This window comes from Phaethon aethereus (genome assembly GCF_964289735.1).
Source record: "Phaethon aethereus genome assembly, chromosome: 10".
Lineage (NCBI taxonomy): Eukaryota > Metazoa > Chordata > Aves > Phaethontiformes > Phaethontidae > Phaethon > Phaethon aethereus.
In genome coordinates this window covers 16,633,877-16,649,273 of record NC_138586.1, presented here as the reverse complement: position 1 = coordinate 16,649,273, position 15,397 = coordinate 16,633,877, and the positions used below count along the sequence as shown (strand labels likewise).

General features: G+C 49.9%; 1 protein-coding gene across 5 annotated transcripts in view; it reads left to right on the top strand.

Annotated features, from left to right (window-relative positions):
• Positions 1 to 15,397, top strand: part of ARHGEF6 (Rac/Cdc42 guanine nucleotide exchange factor 6) — a gene marked incomplete at both ends in the record, with an annotated part of 38,207 nt that overhangs the window by 4,174 nt on the left and 18,636 nt on the right. For 2 of the 5 annotated variants that reach the window (XM_082004109.1, XM_082004108.1), the window contains 5 exons: positions 4,944 to 5,028; positions 9,912 to 10,039; positions 10,461 to 10,662; positions 13,286 to 13,356; positions 14,793 to 14,887. In XM_082004109.1, coding sequence (XP_081860235.1) covers positions 4,944 to 5,028; positions 9,912 to 10,039; positions 10,461 to 10,662; positions 13,286 to 13,356; positions 14,793 to 14,887 — 581 coding nt within the window. Of the gene's footprint in view, positions 1 to 4,943; positions 5,029 to 9,876; positions 10,663 to 13,285; positions 13,357 to 14,792; positions 14,888 to 15,397 lie in introns of those variants that run through there. The other 3 variants (XM_082004110.1, XM_082004107.1, XM_082004111.1) reach the window with 3 other exon arrangements.

The window sequence follows — 15,397 nt, the reverse complement described above, 5'->3', positions numbered from 1 at the left end:
CTACAGGCTGGTATAAATAACCAAATTCTTCCTTAGCTTCAGCCCAGGACTGAAGCCTGCAAAGATCTGCAGCTTCAAATGTGTTAGTCCTAAAAAAAAAGTCAAGCAGGGGAATCAACACCTTCTTCTAACTAGACAAGTGCTGTAATTAGGTGAAACAGTGAGACTGCTTAAAATTTTCCAACTGCTTTTCAGTGGTAGAATTTGATCCAAGTCATAAGAACGTCTACCAGCCCAGCTCTGCTGAGGCAGAGGACTAGGCAGAGGGTGTGGGCACCTCTTTGGAGCTTAACTGTCCTTGGGGGATTTTTTGGTGGTTTGGACTGAGGAACAGTGCAGATAACCTGATTGTGCTTCATTTATGCTGTGGCTTCAGCCTCTGGGCTGTGTATATGACCCAAGATCTGGTCCATCCAGTGGGTGAGTACTGTTAAGATAGTGGCAGCTGGATGCAAGTGGGTTGAGGTGGAAGGCAAGAGCTTCTGTCCTGATGGCCAGGTGAAGTCTAGTTCAGAAGATACCGGGAAAAGATAATGAGGCAAATCAGATAGAAAGCTCCTGGCCTAGCTTGTTCTTCAGGGCACAAATGGGAACTGTTAGTCTTTGCTTTTGCTGTTGACACCACTGTGCATATAACAGCAGCTCAATAGCTGAGCATCATTTACTGCTGAAGAAGCACAAGACCTTCATTCAGCATTCAAGCAGCATTTTATTGCTAATATGACCACAAAACTTCTGTCAGGGAGATGAATTTTGTGAACTAACAACAGTATCTGCAAGATAAATCAATAGCTGGATTAAACCTGACTGTCCAGAACAATCAAAGAGCACGCAGCATGTCATTGCCATTGCGGGCAGAGCTGGAGTTAGAGTTCTGCAGTTGGAGGTGCTTGCAACCTCCATGAATGTGTTTGTACTTAGACTGAGGGCTTGGGAAAGCAGATGAGAAATCATCACCCCCTTGGCTCCCCATCACTGTGCTCCCAAAGCCTGCTCTGCTTTGGCTTCCCTCCCGGTTTCCTAGCAGGGTGATGTCAAAAGCAGAAGCTCCAGCCCAGCACTGACCAGTGCAAGCACTGGGGAATGGGTATATCTGAATTCAGCACGACTCAGCGTCTCAGAGACCTCTGTCTCGCAGGTGTGTGGGGTGTCTTTGATACCCCTGTGTCCCTCTGTGGGGTTGGGACCTATAGCTGGGCTCCACACTGGATGTCAGTACAGAGCTTCCTTCCCTTGCCACACTTCAGCCTGCTTTGCGCTGAAGTGTCCGGGGATTTTCGTACTCCCTGCAGGAGGGTGTTCCCCGAACAGATGGGCACACACAGCAGAGGCACCATGCTCACCGTGGGGAGGACATGCTGCCTCCACTGAACTGTGCCTCATCTGGAGGCCCTTCTGCAGCCTAAAAATGCTGCAATTACCACTTCAATAGCCTGGATTTTCCTTTCTTTTCCTATCCTTCCCCGCTCATTTTTCCTGTCCTTTTCCCCTTCTTTGCCTTTTTTTCCCTTTCCCTTTCTTTTTTCTTTTCCTCTTAGCCCACTTTCCTGATTTACTTTTTCCCTTTCCCTCCTCCCTTTTCCCTGCCTTATCCCTTCCCTAATTTACTTTTTCCCTTTTCCCTTCCTTCTTCCCTTCCTCTCCCCTTTCCCACCTCTCTTTCCCCCTCGCCGCCCGCTCGCCCCCCTCTCCCGCCAGCGGAGGGAGCCGCGGCCGCGCCGGGGCGGAGCGGGGCGGCGGCGCCGCCTCTCCCTTCCCCTTCCCTTTCCCCTTCCCCTTCCCTTCCCCGCGCCGCGATCCGGCTCCGGGTCAGAGCCGCAGCGGCCGCCCGGCAGCACCGCCCGCCGCCGCCGCCATGCCCCGGGGCTGCGCTCCTGCCCGCCCGCCGCCGTGAGTACCGACCGCGCCGCCGGGCCCGGGCCGGTCCGCCAGCGTCTCCGGGTGGGTCTCCGCGGGGGTCCCCGGCCGGTCCCGGGGGTGTCGCCCCGACCGGCCAGCTCCCACGGGGTGTCCTGGCTGAGCTTGACCAGAGGTGCGGCGCGGCTGGCGGCTGCCCGGAAAGCAAACCCCATTTTGGGGCTGGCTGGGGGGTGCGTACGCGTCGCGGCAGCGAAACCGACGGGCCCGAGAGAGCCGGGCCGGCGCCGCCCCCCCGCCTGCCTGGCCCCGTCTCGCCGGCGTTCGCCGGTCCCGCCGAAGGCAGAGGCCGGTATGGCGGGGAGCGGCCGCCCTCGGGACGCGGCCTCGGGGTCGGCACCGCTGGCAGCCGAAGCGGGCGTGGGGCGATCTGGCCCCAGCCCTCATCCTCGGGCTTGGATGAAGGGTGGCGGTCGCGCCGAGCTTTGGGCTGTACGCCCAGCTTGCGGTTTGCCGGGGTTCTGTCTCCCTGTGGAAGTAGTTTGTGCAGCTGAAACGGCTCGGGCTCGCAACGCAACCCGGCTTCCCCTAACTTTTCTGCTGGGATTTTGGTTGCTGACAACTTGCTAGATGCACCTGGGTTGGATTTTTCGTCCTTCCCGAAAAGCTGGGTGCTCTTCTGGTCACTGCCCGGCAGCAGCGGACCCTCCTCACCTTTTCACTGTCTTTCGGAGGTGCAGCAAGTGCGGGTTTTCTGTCTCCCGGCGCGATGCCTGATGGAGCAGCCGGCGTGTTTCACCGAGGGGAGCTGCTGTCTGTGATTCTGCAAGTTGTAGAAGCATTTTCATAGAGATCCTTGGATGATAGCCATAGATTTAAGCAGGGTTTTACTTTTGTCCACCAGATCTTCCAGTAGCTAAGGGCGAAAAAGCCTTTTCTCCCCTCTATTTTTCTTCTAGCCTTGCAGCTTGTCTTTTAGTTAGGAATGGAAATACAGAAGCATTGTGCTGGAAAAAGTAATTTTTAGCTCATAAATGAGGACTTTTCTGTATAATGATTTTATTCTGGAACAAGCTGCGGAGTGTATTTACGTTACAGTAGCTGATCCAGAAGCGTTTTCCACAGAGCTATTGTTCCACAGTAGCTATTCCAGACATTTTCTCCATGAAGAAAAGTCCTAAAAGTTATTGTTTGCTTTTGTGCGAGAATTTTTTGCATATCGCTTCCGCCACCATCTTCCTCTGCACTTGGTCAGTCTGACGGCTCTGAGCTTACAGCATTATTCTGTGCATTGAAGCATCAGGGATGTATTTGGTCCTTTAAAAATAAAAAAAATAAAGCCATTCATTCAAGGCAGGACTTGTTTTTCTGGACTTGCTGAAGTGGAAGAAAAGGTATGACTGGGAAAATGACACACCAGAGAGATGTACGCAGACATCCCAGCCTCGCTATTTACTTTCCCTTCCTGCTTGGCCGGAGGGTGAAGGCACATTACTGTAACGTTGCATCCTCCAGCGGCTGCCAACAGGGTCAGCGCACGCCCGGGCTCTCTGTTACCATCTCCCTTTCCATGGAGACGCTAGCGTCAGTGCTCAGGGCTGGAGGCGATGCTGAGATAGCACTGGCTGCAATTGCAAGGCAGGAAAACTAGTTCATGCACCAGTTGGCAGATGGGGTCTGTGTGGTCCAAAGGAGCAAACCCAAGCAAGCGCGGGCAATAGATCAGCTCAGAAACAGCCTAAGGTAGGTGAGGATGTCCCCAAAATGTGCAGAGCGGTAGATGCAATCGGAGCTGCGGAGCTGCTGATTTTAATAATGGCAGGTTGTTCATGGTCTGAGAGTGGATTAAATTTCTTTAGGGTGAAGCATTTCTCCCAGTATTAAGCAGCTGAGCCAATTTTTAAATATATTCTCGACAAAGAGCAGGCTTTGTACTGCCTGTGTTGGACTTTCTTGCTGCACTGATGTGTCTGTCGAGAGGAAGAGATGCCGCGAGCATCCCGGGCTGCGGAAGAGACCAGTCCCCTTCCTATTTGAAATATGCCAAGCGTACTCAAGGAGCTATGTGTGGAAAGCAAGAAAGGGCCATTTTAAAGGGCAGTGCTACCCTAAAGGTAATTAAAGCTCATGCACTTATTTAGCAGGATACACTCTTTAGTGCATTGGAAGTGTTTGTAAGTAGATGGTGTCTGCTAGGAGAGCTTTAAAATCTCTTTCCCATTCACTGGATTTGCGGATCTGTGGTCTCCATCTGCAAGACAGCGTGTATTTGAGGATTAGCAGATGGTGCCTTGGTGGTACCAATAAATGGGGGCTTTTTGGATCGCTTATCTTTCTTCATTAATGGTAGGATTTGTATGGGCTGTATGAACTTGAGGGCATTTCTCAGATGTTAGAGGGGATTGCAGTGTTTTGGAAACTCAGATTGCCCCTCATTGTGCTGGTGGTGATTTCTGAAGGCCTGGATATACAAGGTCCGGGTTACCAGTCATAGAAAATAAGCCCTTGCTAACTATGTATATCTGTTTTGCCGTTGAGGTTTAGCAACAGAAAATTCTTCAGAAAGTTCTTGAATTTTGGTACATAAAATAACTGGTTTTAGTGTCCTGTAAAAAATGTATTATATATGCCATGTTGCAATAGCAGCAAATTCTGTGTGTTTGTTTCTTCTGCTGTGGAAAATACGTGTGTGTGTGTATATACGTATATATGTACAGCCTCAATCTCTTCAGCTTTCGATAACAAAAATAGCAGCAAAATCTTTCCTTCCCTCAAGGCAAGCAATAACCTTCTCTGTGCATTTCAGAGGAGTCCCTTCTCTGCAGACAGGACCGACGTCTTCCCTCCCTGTCCCCAGCGTTACGCTCCAAATGCTGCCGGGTACCCCCGCCCTTCCCACACCGCCTGCGCCCCAGGAATTCACTCGCTGGAAAGGAAATAGGACTCGTCAGCCCTGAATAAACACCCTTCCCCTGCAGAGACGCACAGGCTACTTAATCCTCACTGTCACCCTCTGGCAACGTGGGCTGCTCAGATGGCCAGAGAGAGATGTTTCGGGCTCAACTGACCAAGTTCCTCTTTTGCAGGTGTTTGATCCACATGATTTGTACACCGGAGAACAGTTCTCCAAGGTCCTGAGTACATTAACAGCTGTAAATAAAGCTACCGAAGGTAAGAAAAAAGGTTTTTTTCTCTTGTATTTTCAAATTCTGTCTCTTATGTATGCCAGGGTGGTTGGTTTTTTTTTAATTCCTCATTTATGATGGTTTCTGGAGGCTTGGCAAGTTGTGCTGCTGGCATTGATGCCTGATGCTGGACGGTGGAATCGACATTTCATGCTTCTACTGACTCTGGGTTTAGATGTGGCATTTCGGAGTTGCTGTCTGCACTTTGCAGAGCTTGATTATTGCTGTACACTAAGGGGCCTCTGCTCAGTTTTGACAGTACTAAGGGACCTCAAATTAGGTCATCGTAAAGGAGCCTCAGTGTAAATGAGCATGCACCTCCCAAAATGCAAATGTCAGGTTTTAAAGAGTGTGTTTTAAAGCCCAACAGAAAAACAGATCCCTCTGCATAATATCTTTACTGAATGTCAAAACAAATGTTGCTGCCAGATGCTCAGTCAACTGTTTTGATGTTTCTCTCTCCTCTCCCTGGGTCCATGGAGTAGGCTCCCGGATTTGGGAATCAAGGTGATGGCTTGTCCTGCCTCCCTGGGTGCAGGAGCGGGCTGCTGAAGCAAAGGAAATCAGCTCTTCTTGTTTCCATCCCAAATATGTAACTGTTCCCTACAGGCTGCTTTAAACTGATGTTCAGTCACATAGGCTCTGAAGGATGTTCGACGGGGAGGACGATGACCGCGTGGTGCTCTGGGGAGGGGCGAGAGGACCAGGGTCTCTTTGCTGAGGGGCTGAGGAGCAGGTCTGCGCTGAGCTGGAAAGGGTCTGCAGGGTGGAAAGCGTTTATGGCCCCCTGTGATACAAGTGGGTTTGCACAGAGAGTCCTGCACACCCACCGAAGTCCGGCACCAGGAGGGGAGTTTGATTTCCCTGTTGCAGATTACATTTTACTTGATTAAAAGGAGAAAAATTCAAAACCCAAACCCACGATTTTCCTTTCATGGGAAGGTTTTTCTGTTGACTTAATATGTTTTGCCTAGATTTGGTTTGCAGTGGTTTTCTCAGTTGTTTCACTTCTGTTTCAACTGAGTTTTTGCGTTGGGTTCTCTTCCGCTAGTACAGAAGCTGCTCAGGTGTTCAGTGAAACAACCTCCTTGCTGGGACTGGACCCTCTCCTCCCTATTTTCCTCTTCGCTGTTCTGATGCAAGGTTTTATAAAATCATATATATATTAAAAATATAGACTATATTTATACATGACATAAACTATTGTATAAATCATCATGTATATATTATAAACAGCAACATATATAATAATATATAGTGTATAATAATATATATAATGTATAATAATAGTGTCTATATGTACACACACACACACGTGTGTGTGTGTGTATAATGCTGCTGTGAAGAAATACAGGTTCTTAGACTGCCTTTCTGCAGCCAGCACTCGGCTTGCCGCCAGCTTGCTCCCTGGGAGTCAGCGATGGTGATTCAGGCTGAGCACGTCTCCTTACAGCCTCTTGCCTCGCCATTAAATGACAGCACCCGGTGACCCCGTGTAGAAAACTCTCGCAGTTCCATATGATGGGGGATATAAAATGCAAGTTACTTAGACTGCGAATAGCCTTTGCAAATGCTGTCATTATGATTGACGTTAGCAGCATTATTCAGAAAGCAAAAAGAATAAGAAACTGCTTCTGTGCTTGCCCGTTGCTGGACCGGTGTGGTGTGGCGTGTGCCGATGGGGTGGCCAGGCTGCGGTGCCGTTGCGGCAGCAGTCCCCTGATTTACAGCCCCGGCTCGGTTCTTGCAGCCACCCGTGTCCCAGCTCACCCCTGCGGTCACTGGGAGAGGCTCGGGACGTGGCTTTGCTGGGGAATAGTTTCTATCACGCGTTGCCGACAGGGCTATAGGGAAGCTGAGATCCTCTTGGTTTCATGGCAAACATCTGCCTGAACATATGCTTTCTCTGTTTAAATGTTAAAAAGTGCAATGCCTGCGATATAATTAGCTGCTCAGGCAGAGAGCACCCTTGGGAAAAGTACAGGGTAAAATAAATACATGTCTAAAACGTTTGATTTTTGGTGGCTTGGCCAAGTTCCTGAGAAGCAAGAGCCTGTGTCCTACAAACTGCCACTGCAGATGGCCCGGTTTGTCCGTCTCGTGAGAGGCCAAGGGCTGAATGGAGCATCAGGACAAGCCTGGTACTGGCTACTGCAGTTCCTGCTATGGCCAGGGCTCCGGCATGCCTGCGCGTCCCGACGCCCGCAGAGCTGCTGCATCCCGACACCCTTGTCGGAGGCAGAGGGAAGTCTGTGACAGCTGAGGAAATGCCATGGGAATGTGTTTCTGAGCATCCATTTGAAGTCCAAATCCTCGTGCCTTCGTGGATCTTGTTATGCAAATAACTAGAGGCATCGTTTGCAGCAGATAAACTCATCGAGTTCAGCAGCTGTCCCTCAAGTAACAGCAATACAGAGCTTGATGCTTTTATCTGAAAGAGAGGGCAGGGGAGGAAAACCAGCTGTGCTGGATCAGGCGAGGCCCATCTGCCAAAAATAGTGTAGGAATGTGAGCAGAAAACCCAGCTATTTTAACCATAGTTTAAGCAACATATGGCAGCAGTGTTCCATGCTGGACCAGGCATAAAATAGGACGCTGTCATGATGCAATATAAATGATACACTTCCCTGCCAAACTGTCAGAGTCAGTTTTACATTTGTTTCTAGGTTGCTGCAGATATTTATAAAAGCTTTGGAAGATTGGGAGGGGCAGGGAGAAGCATAAAATCTACAGTAACCAAGTCGTTTCCGTGGGACTGTTGCTGATGGCTTGAAGAAGCGGAGAAGTCTGGACTCGCGGTTTGCACCCTCCCTTTTTAGAAGGAATCAGGGGAAGAACATCTCATGCTGGCAGTCGGCCACCCCTCCTGGCCCATGAGTCGGCAGGAGCAGCCGAAACCACTCCTGCTCAAATACCAGGATGCTTCGGAGAAATAAAACCACTTGGCGTTCGCAAAGTGGGTTTACCATGCGGGAGGGTTTTGCTGTTGCTGCAGCCCAGGGAGCTGGGACTTCACCATGTGGTCATCAGGCAGCTGTGTAGCGAGCAGGGCAAGAGAGAAAACTGACTCTCTGGCGGCACACGAGATCTGATGTGAATGGTGTCCATCGCTGGAGCGTGGACCGGGCGGATCGGGGTGTGGGCATGGTATCGTATGGGGTTTGTAAGGCAGCGGCGCCTGGAAGTCGTAGTCACAGACCTGGTCCCCGTTGTGCAAGGAGCTGGAGAAAGACAAAGCAAGTCTATTCTCTAAGAGCTGACACTTCGTGTTGTTCCAGGTCCAATCTAAGGATGAGGTGTTTTTCTATTGAAACAGAAATTCTCTGGGGAGAATAAAAGCCCAGCTGAGTTCCTGTAACTCCCACCAAACTTCCCCTTCGGAATGATTTTTCCACATTGACATTCAGACTGGAGGAGAATGGGAGCACAGCAGCCTTGGAGTTTGTGTTTTCTGATTCCTGCACACGCTTGGTGGCTCGATCACCCTCTCCTCTTGCAGTGTTTTCAGAGAAGAACTCCCAACGTTACCCAGGGGACTTGCACACCCAGCACAGTGATGCCTGCAGTCCAGACACTGCTCTTCTCAGTACCGCTTTTGAGGTCCATGGGCATGCTAGGTCCATACCACAGGTGGAAAACAGCAGCTCTGGGATACAGAAATGTTCTTAAATCTGAAAAGAAGCTACAAGGCAAATCTCAAAAGTACTTCATAGTTTACTGAAATGGTAATGTCTGCCATTGCTTCATTTGAGCACCGTGGCACATAGAAAGGAGGTGATCTGAGGGTTGTCCCATGGTGTGATGTGAGGTATGGTAGCAGAGAAGTACTGGGAATTGCTGTGGAATTACATGGGTAAAAACCCATGTGTTTACCACTCTGCAGCATCCAAACAGATGGGTTCTGGGGCTGAGCGCTGCCGGGTCCTGCAGGAGCCAGGACTGTTCCTGGTGACGAGGCCACTGACCCAATCTCAGCACAGGGCAGTTGTGACCAGGAAACCTTTTACCCTCTGGCAAGTTTTTCAGTATTCATACAGAAACAGACCACTAATGGTGAAAAACAGGTATGTGCCAGAGCAGCAGCATTATTTCCAGCATCAGGCAGGTGGGTGTCAGGAACAAGCCCAGAGCCTAGTTTGCAAAGCGAGGAGCTTTGAGCATGTGGAGGAGGCAACTCCAAGAGCTGCTGGGATGGTCTGAGCCTTTCTGTGGGCTGTCTATCTCCTGTCCTTCCTGAGCGGGGTGTGAATCCCTTTCTCACATGGCTAATGGCAGCAGTCCATGAACAGTAATCAGAATTGTGTCTAGCCTCTTTCAGCTGTATAATGAACCCAGAAGGACTTAATTTAAATAAAGAAGCGATTGTGTTGACCAGCTATTCAGCATTCTTCCCTACTCGGCAGGGAAGCCCACGCTGCAGCTGTAGAGGTGACCTAAGTGCGCTTACTTGCAAGCTAAACTTTGAAACACCTTCAGCAGTGCTTACTCAGATCCCAGAAACATTCCCAGTTGGGCAGCATTGGGCTGAGTGTTAGTCTATTTTTCAACAGTTTTAAGGGGGATTTAGAAAAAAAAATACCAGGATCAGATGTGGGACTGCAGAGCTGGCATAGCCTAGGAGTGCCTAGGGGTGCAATTCAACTTCTTCCATCATGGAAGGGTTAACCCAGCCCAGCAAAACCACCCTTACTGTTGACTAAGAGTGCCCACACTGGAGACACAGTGTGCTTGCCATTCTGCTCTGATAGATGCTCCTTCAACTGTTGGCCTTGTTCTTGTTTTCTTTATGGGGTTTACTCTTTGCTTTGCTGTGATGCAGAGGGATGATGGACAATTGGGTAAACTCAGGTGTTGTTTTTGCTTCACCAGATCAGCCGTCCAAAGGGCCATGTTCACATCTATCGTCTCTTAGCTCTGCGGCTGGAGGTCCCCACACCGACTCCAACGGCACAGCTTCACAGTCAGCGGGGGCGTTAAGGAGGCAGTCCAAGCCTGTGGTATCCTTTATTTAACATCTCATCAAGGGTTTGATGGCTGCAGGGGTAGAGGGGTGTGAGTGGTGCCCCTGGGTTGAGCACGCCAGAGGGGCTTGTTCTCCCCTGATCTCCATCACAGCTTTGCTGCCCCAGCTGGAGAGAGTGGTGTGGCTTCTCCAGACCGTTCTCTGTGAAACGAGAAGGGCGATTCTTATCTGCCCTTCCATTGCGCTGTGAAACTAAATTAACGCTTGGGAGGGACCTTGCGGTCCTCTGGTGGGAGTGCTTACACAAAAGTAAGACATTATTCCTGTTACAAAGAGCAATACTGAAAAAAACAGCTGTCACAACAAAGAAGAACAATAGCTTGTCCTAGTGGCTTCTGGTTTTTTGGACTATTTACTGATGTGTTTTTTTTTTTTTTCCATGTTTCTTTCCTTAGGAGATGACCGAGAATGGCAGTCATCAGCTGGTGGTAAAGGCCAGGTTCAATTTTAAGCAGACCAATGAGGATGAACTCTCTGTTAACAAAGGAGACATTATTTATGTCACCCGGGTTGAAGAAGGGGGCTGGTGGGAAGGGACCTTGAATGGAAAAACAGGCTGGTTCCCAAGCAACTACGTCAGAGAAGTCAAATCCACCGGTAAGCAAATTGCTTTCACGGGCTGATTGAATGACAGAGGTATAATGCAGTGTAGATCCTTGTGCCTTTGGGAAATTGCTGCTATTTATTAAAGACTGTCGATGTCCTTAAAGCAGCAAGGCTAATGGAAGGATGAACGAGGCCAGAAGGGTAAAGCCTCATCTTTCGCATGAGTTGTTTGAGAGCAGCTTCGCCCTCTTCCCCGGCGCATTGTGCCTTTCTGCTGCTCCCCCGAGCCCCAGCAGCACGGGAGCAGGGACGTCGCCGGAGGACAAGGCCAGAGATGGCCGCGTGGGTCCCCTTTGTCCTGGGGAGCTGCCAGGTCGTTCCAGTGTCTGAGCACAGAATTAGCTTTTTGTTAGAGACCTTGCTCAGGCAACGTATTTGCATTTGATCCTGACGTTTCTGGCGGTGATGGAATGGATGCTTACAGTTGCAGTCAGGAAAACAGCAAAACTATATGGCCACGGGGAACGGTTCTCTGTTTTTGTCCATAGTGATGGCTGATTTCACATAGTACATTTTCCCTCAGATGCATCTTCTGCCTCGATACTGAGAAAAGAAGAGGGAGGGGACGATCCATCTGATGACATCTGCCTTTATAGAGCTTTGTCTTGAGTGCTTTTAACGTTTTCTGTGATGTGATTTTAACCAGATGTGGGGTGATGATGACATGAAGCATAACCCTGGCTAACTGCCCTGTAGCATTACATATCGATTCAAGCAGCTCACCCTGTTGTGTTTCCGAGGCCATTGTGTGACAGTAATTTTTTTTTTTTTTTTTTTTTTTTTTTTACAAAATCCAGCTTTAATTCCTTAATGTGCCTGGAGGGCTTACCCTAGACAGAGACCTGTTTTGTGCTTGGTGCTGGTTTTAAGGCTTGGGATCAGCCCTGGCCTCGAACACCATGAGACATCAAGGGTGGTCTGCAAAGTGTACAACCCCTGTTAGACATCCTTGCTCCCACGCTTGCAAGAAAAAAAACAAAGGAGGGGAGAATAAAATTAATGAGTGAGTGTTCAGAATTAGGCCAGTTTTTATTCCATTCTAAATGAAAAAATCATTGTTAGGATATCTCATCTCCTACTATCTCCCTCTGGGAAATGATGTCTCAGCTGGAGCAGGACGTTGCAGCAGAGATTGAAGGCTTGTCTGGCGCAACCCAGGAATCACTAATTAAGTCAGTGAGTGGAGAAGAGAAACATTTTTTTAAAAAGGAGAGCAAACTTCAGTCCCATGGGGAAAATCAGATGGGAGCTGCATGCAATAACGGCACCTCATTGAAGCGAAGGACGAGTCTCCCATTGATCCCGATGCAGGAGCCCATCTGATTTTTTTTGTCTGCAGAGCTTTTCCCTCCAGATCCTCCCTCCAGCACCCGTTTCAGATGTGAGGAGGGTTCATTCCCCTGGTCTCTGCTTGCTCAGGACTTGTGGCCGCATTGCAAATGATGGATGCAGGGACCATCAGCTAACCTTCTCCTGCCCCAGGACCGCTGCCTGGGGGCTGCAGCCCGAGGGGAGCCGGGCGCCGCGTTCCTGGCCTCCAAAGTGTGAGACTTGTCACTCTCAATGGAGTTACTTGTTTTTTCAGCCGTGTCTGTACTTCCACTGTGTCCTAAGCGTGCCCTTTGGGTGGAAATAACTAGCTGCGTGGAGCAAAGCTCCTCCGAGCCTGTAAATGAGGCACAGAGCTCCTGGCTGGAAGTGACAGGAAACTCTAAAAGGGCAATAATTAGACAATACATCAAGCTGTGGTTTCCAGGGGCTGAATTTATCAATTTCAAGCTTCTCTCCTGCTATCGGTGTGGAAGGAATTGCCTTCTGAGCGATTGCAGGGGGAAAGGAGAGGCTGGCTGCTCCGCACGGCACAGAGGCGTTTCGGGACGAGGTGTGCAGCGTGGCCAGGGCCGGCGGCGCAGCCTTGCGCTGCTGACCTGTCCCAGTCCGGGGGGGTACCGGTGCCGGGAGAGCTGGCAAAGCCGCGCTGCTGGCGGGGAATGGGCTTCTCTCGGGGAGGAGGAACGGAGCGGGGACTTGTGCATGTGTGTGCACGTGCGTGCACGCTGGAGGCATCCGCAGGGATTTAGCAAATGCAGAAGATGAGAACTGACTTCCACGTTTGTGTGAGCTTTTTATTCAAATCTACCTTCGTTCGGAGAAGGATTTTGCATCACAAATGACTGCAGGGATCAGGGTTCAGCATATTGATTGGCGTTGGCTTCAAGTGCCTTTGTGAATCACCTGGAACAAAACGCTGTATCCAGCATTTCTGATAGACACCCGGTTTTAAAACCCAATTTTTGTGGGCCGGGTGAAGCCACACTGTAGCTCCAAACAGTGCCAGACACTGGGCTGCTGCCAGGGATCTCAGAGCAAACCTGGAAGGTGGTTGGCAGAGGCTGCGTGGAGCTTCTCATGCAACTCACTCGGCTGCCTTCGGTGTCATGCACGCCTTCGGTTTGCTCCTGGTTTTTCTGAAGCAGGCAAACAAACCCTGCAATTGAAGTTTTGTGTTTGCAGGAGAGAAGTTATGTTTGCTGGACGTGATGCGGCAGTGACTTTTCCTGCTGGAATAATGAGAATTGTGCACTGTAATTTATTGATGTGTTTTTTTGTACAGATAAACCACTCTCTCCCAAAGCATTAAAAGGACTTGAAAGCACTCAGCTGACGAAGAATTATTACCCTGTGGTAAGTTTTAAAGTGCTGATCATAACATTTTAATAAGTAGCATATTATTAATCTTCTGAACTGGCTCCTGCCCTTAGAAATCATTAAGGCAATTTATAACAATTGGGGATGTGACTCTGTATTTAAATGCTGCTGTTGCCATTTCCTTGATTCAGGGCTGTCAAGAAAATAAACCACAAATGGAAGTTGCTGCAAGATGTCAAAAGGAGAGACTCAAAGTAGGCGACTGAGATAACATAGTAGAGGTGGCAGCTTTGAGATGAGTGTTGGGGAATAAGACCCGATGTCTCTGGTCCAGCCCTTGCCATTGACTGCTGGCTCTCCCCCGTTGATAAGATGGGGAGGATAATGTCACGGTGTGAAGCAAGCCAAGCTCAGGCTCTCATCCATGATCCCTTTCTTGGGTTTGGCTGGAGATGTTACACCCCGAGCTGCCTGCCCTGTGCCTCTGCCAGCAGCTGCAGCCCTCGGAGAAGGGGCAGCCGCCGCAGCTCGCAGCCTGGCTTGCTAACTAGGCTTGGCTTTGGAGCCGGTCAGCCTGCCAAGCTATGAACTGTGGCTGCAGAAGGGGTGGAGAAACATCACCTCCTCTGCCATCTTGCTACCAGAGAGATGATGTCTGGCAAAGCGGGGCAGGTACCTTGCTGCTGTGTCCAGGCTAGAACGAGCCCTGGGGTGTAAGAGAGTTAAAATGCCTGCATGTGAATATCCCTGGCTCTTGACGCCGGAGGTGAAACGTGCTCATCAGCATGTCTAAATATATTTCAAGCAAAGCAGAGCAGAAACAATATGTCCAGAGAGCTGGGAACCACCTCTACCATCTCCAAAGCTCTTCTACACTGAGAAACTTGAGCGCTAACTGGGAGCGTGCAGGCAGTGGGTTTGCCTACCCCGCTGTCGGCGACGAATTGCCTGCTGAGATGGGTTAGTAGGACCAAACCCAACTCGACACGGCCTTGAAGTGGCGAGCGAGCTGTGCGCTGGCTTGAGCTGCCGCAGGAGCCGTCCTTGGTCCGGCCACTGTTGCATTTATATTGTTGCCTGCCTTCGTGCAAGCGGTGCTCCCAGGATGCATGCACAAACCATTTGTTTGCATACCTTGGCAGCCAGTTACGCATGCAGGGTTAGGCATGAGCCCACTGGGGGTCAGATATACTAGACTCAGGTCTGAACTGACATTGTCTTCATGCTTTGCCAGAGAAGAAGAAGAAGCAGCCCTTAACACCTGCTTTCCAGGCCTCCCCAAGTTTGCGAAGTAAAATCCCAGAATTGGACCCCCCAGGGCTTTCCTGAGCATTCTGGGTTCTGCATTAACAAATGTAATTTATGGACTTAAAATACACTTCCATGCTTTTCCACACTTGGAAGCTGATGTCATGTTCCTTTGACTAGTCGCTAGTACTAAGATCTACTCAGTGCTCTGTCTCTCACCCTAGGTGTTGCAAAATATTCTGGAAACAGAACGAGATTATGCGAAGGAACTACAGTCACTTCTGGGAACTTACTTAAGACCCCTGCAGTCTTATGATAAGTAAGATATAAGGGCATCTGAGGTGGAGAGAACCCTGTAAAATTGACCATAGTTCATTACTTTCCTGCTTTTGAATGTTTAGGGACTGTTACTGCTCTTCTTGTAAAGCCTCACAGCTTCCGTGAGCCAGAAAAAACCCCCACGTTGTGCAGGTTTCTGCTCTTTCCTATTCCTCAGTGATCGTGCAGGCACTGGGCTGCGTTGGAGATGGGCATTTCCATCTGGTAGAGGGCTGGCTCTTACAACCCATCCGCAAGCTCATGTGTGGCTGTCCCAGCATGCATGTTTCCCGGCGGTATGCCTTGCATGGCTCCTTCGCTTGTAATTTGCCTTGTGGTGACTTCTCAGCCCCACGCGGCATCTCCTCCTCATCTCTTCATTTCGCACGTGCCGACACGCGTTCTCTGCGGTTAGATTGCCTCTCGCTAAATCCAAACTGCTGAGCAAGAAACGACTCCCGTCTCCCCGTCCATGCAGCCGTCGGCATGGGAAGAGCATGCTGCCATCCCT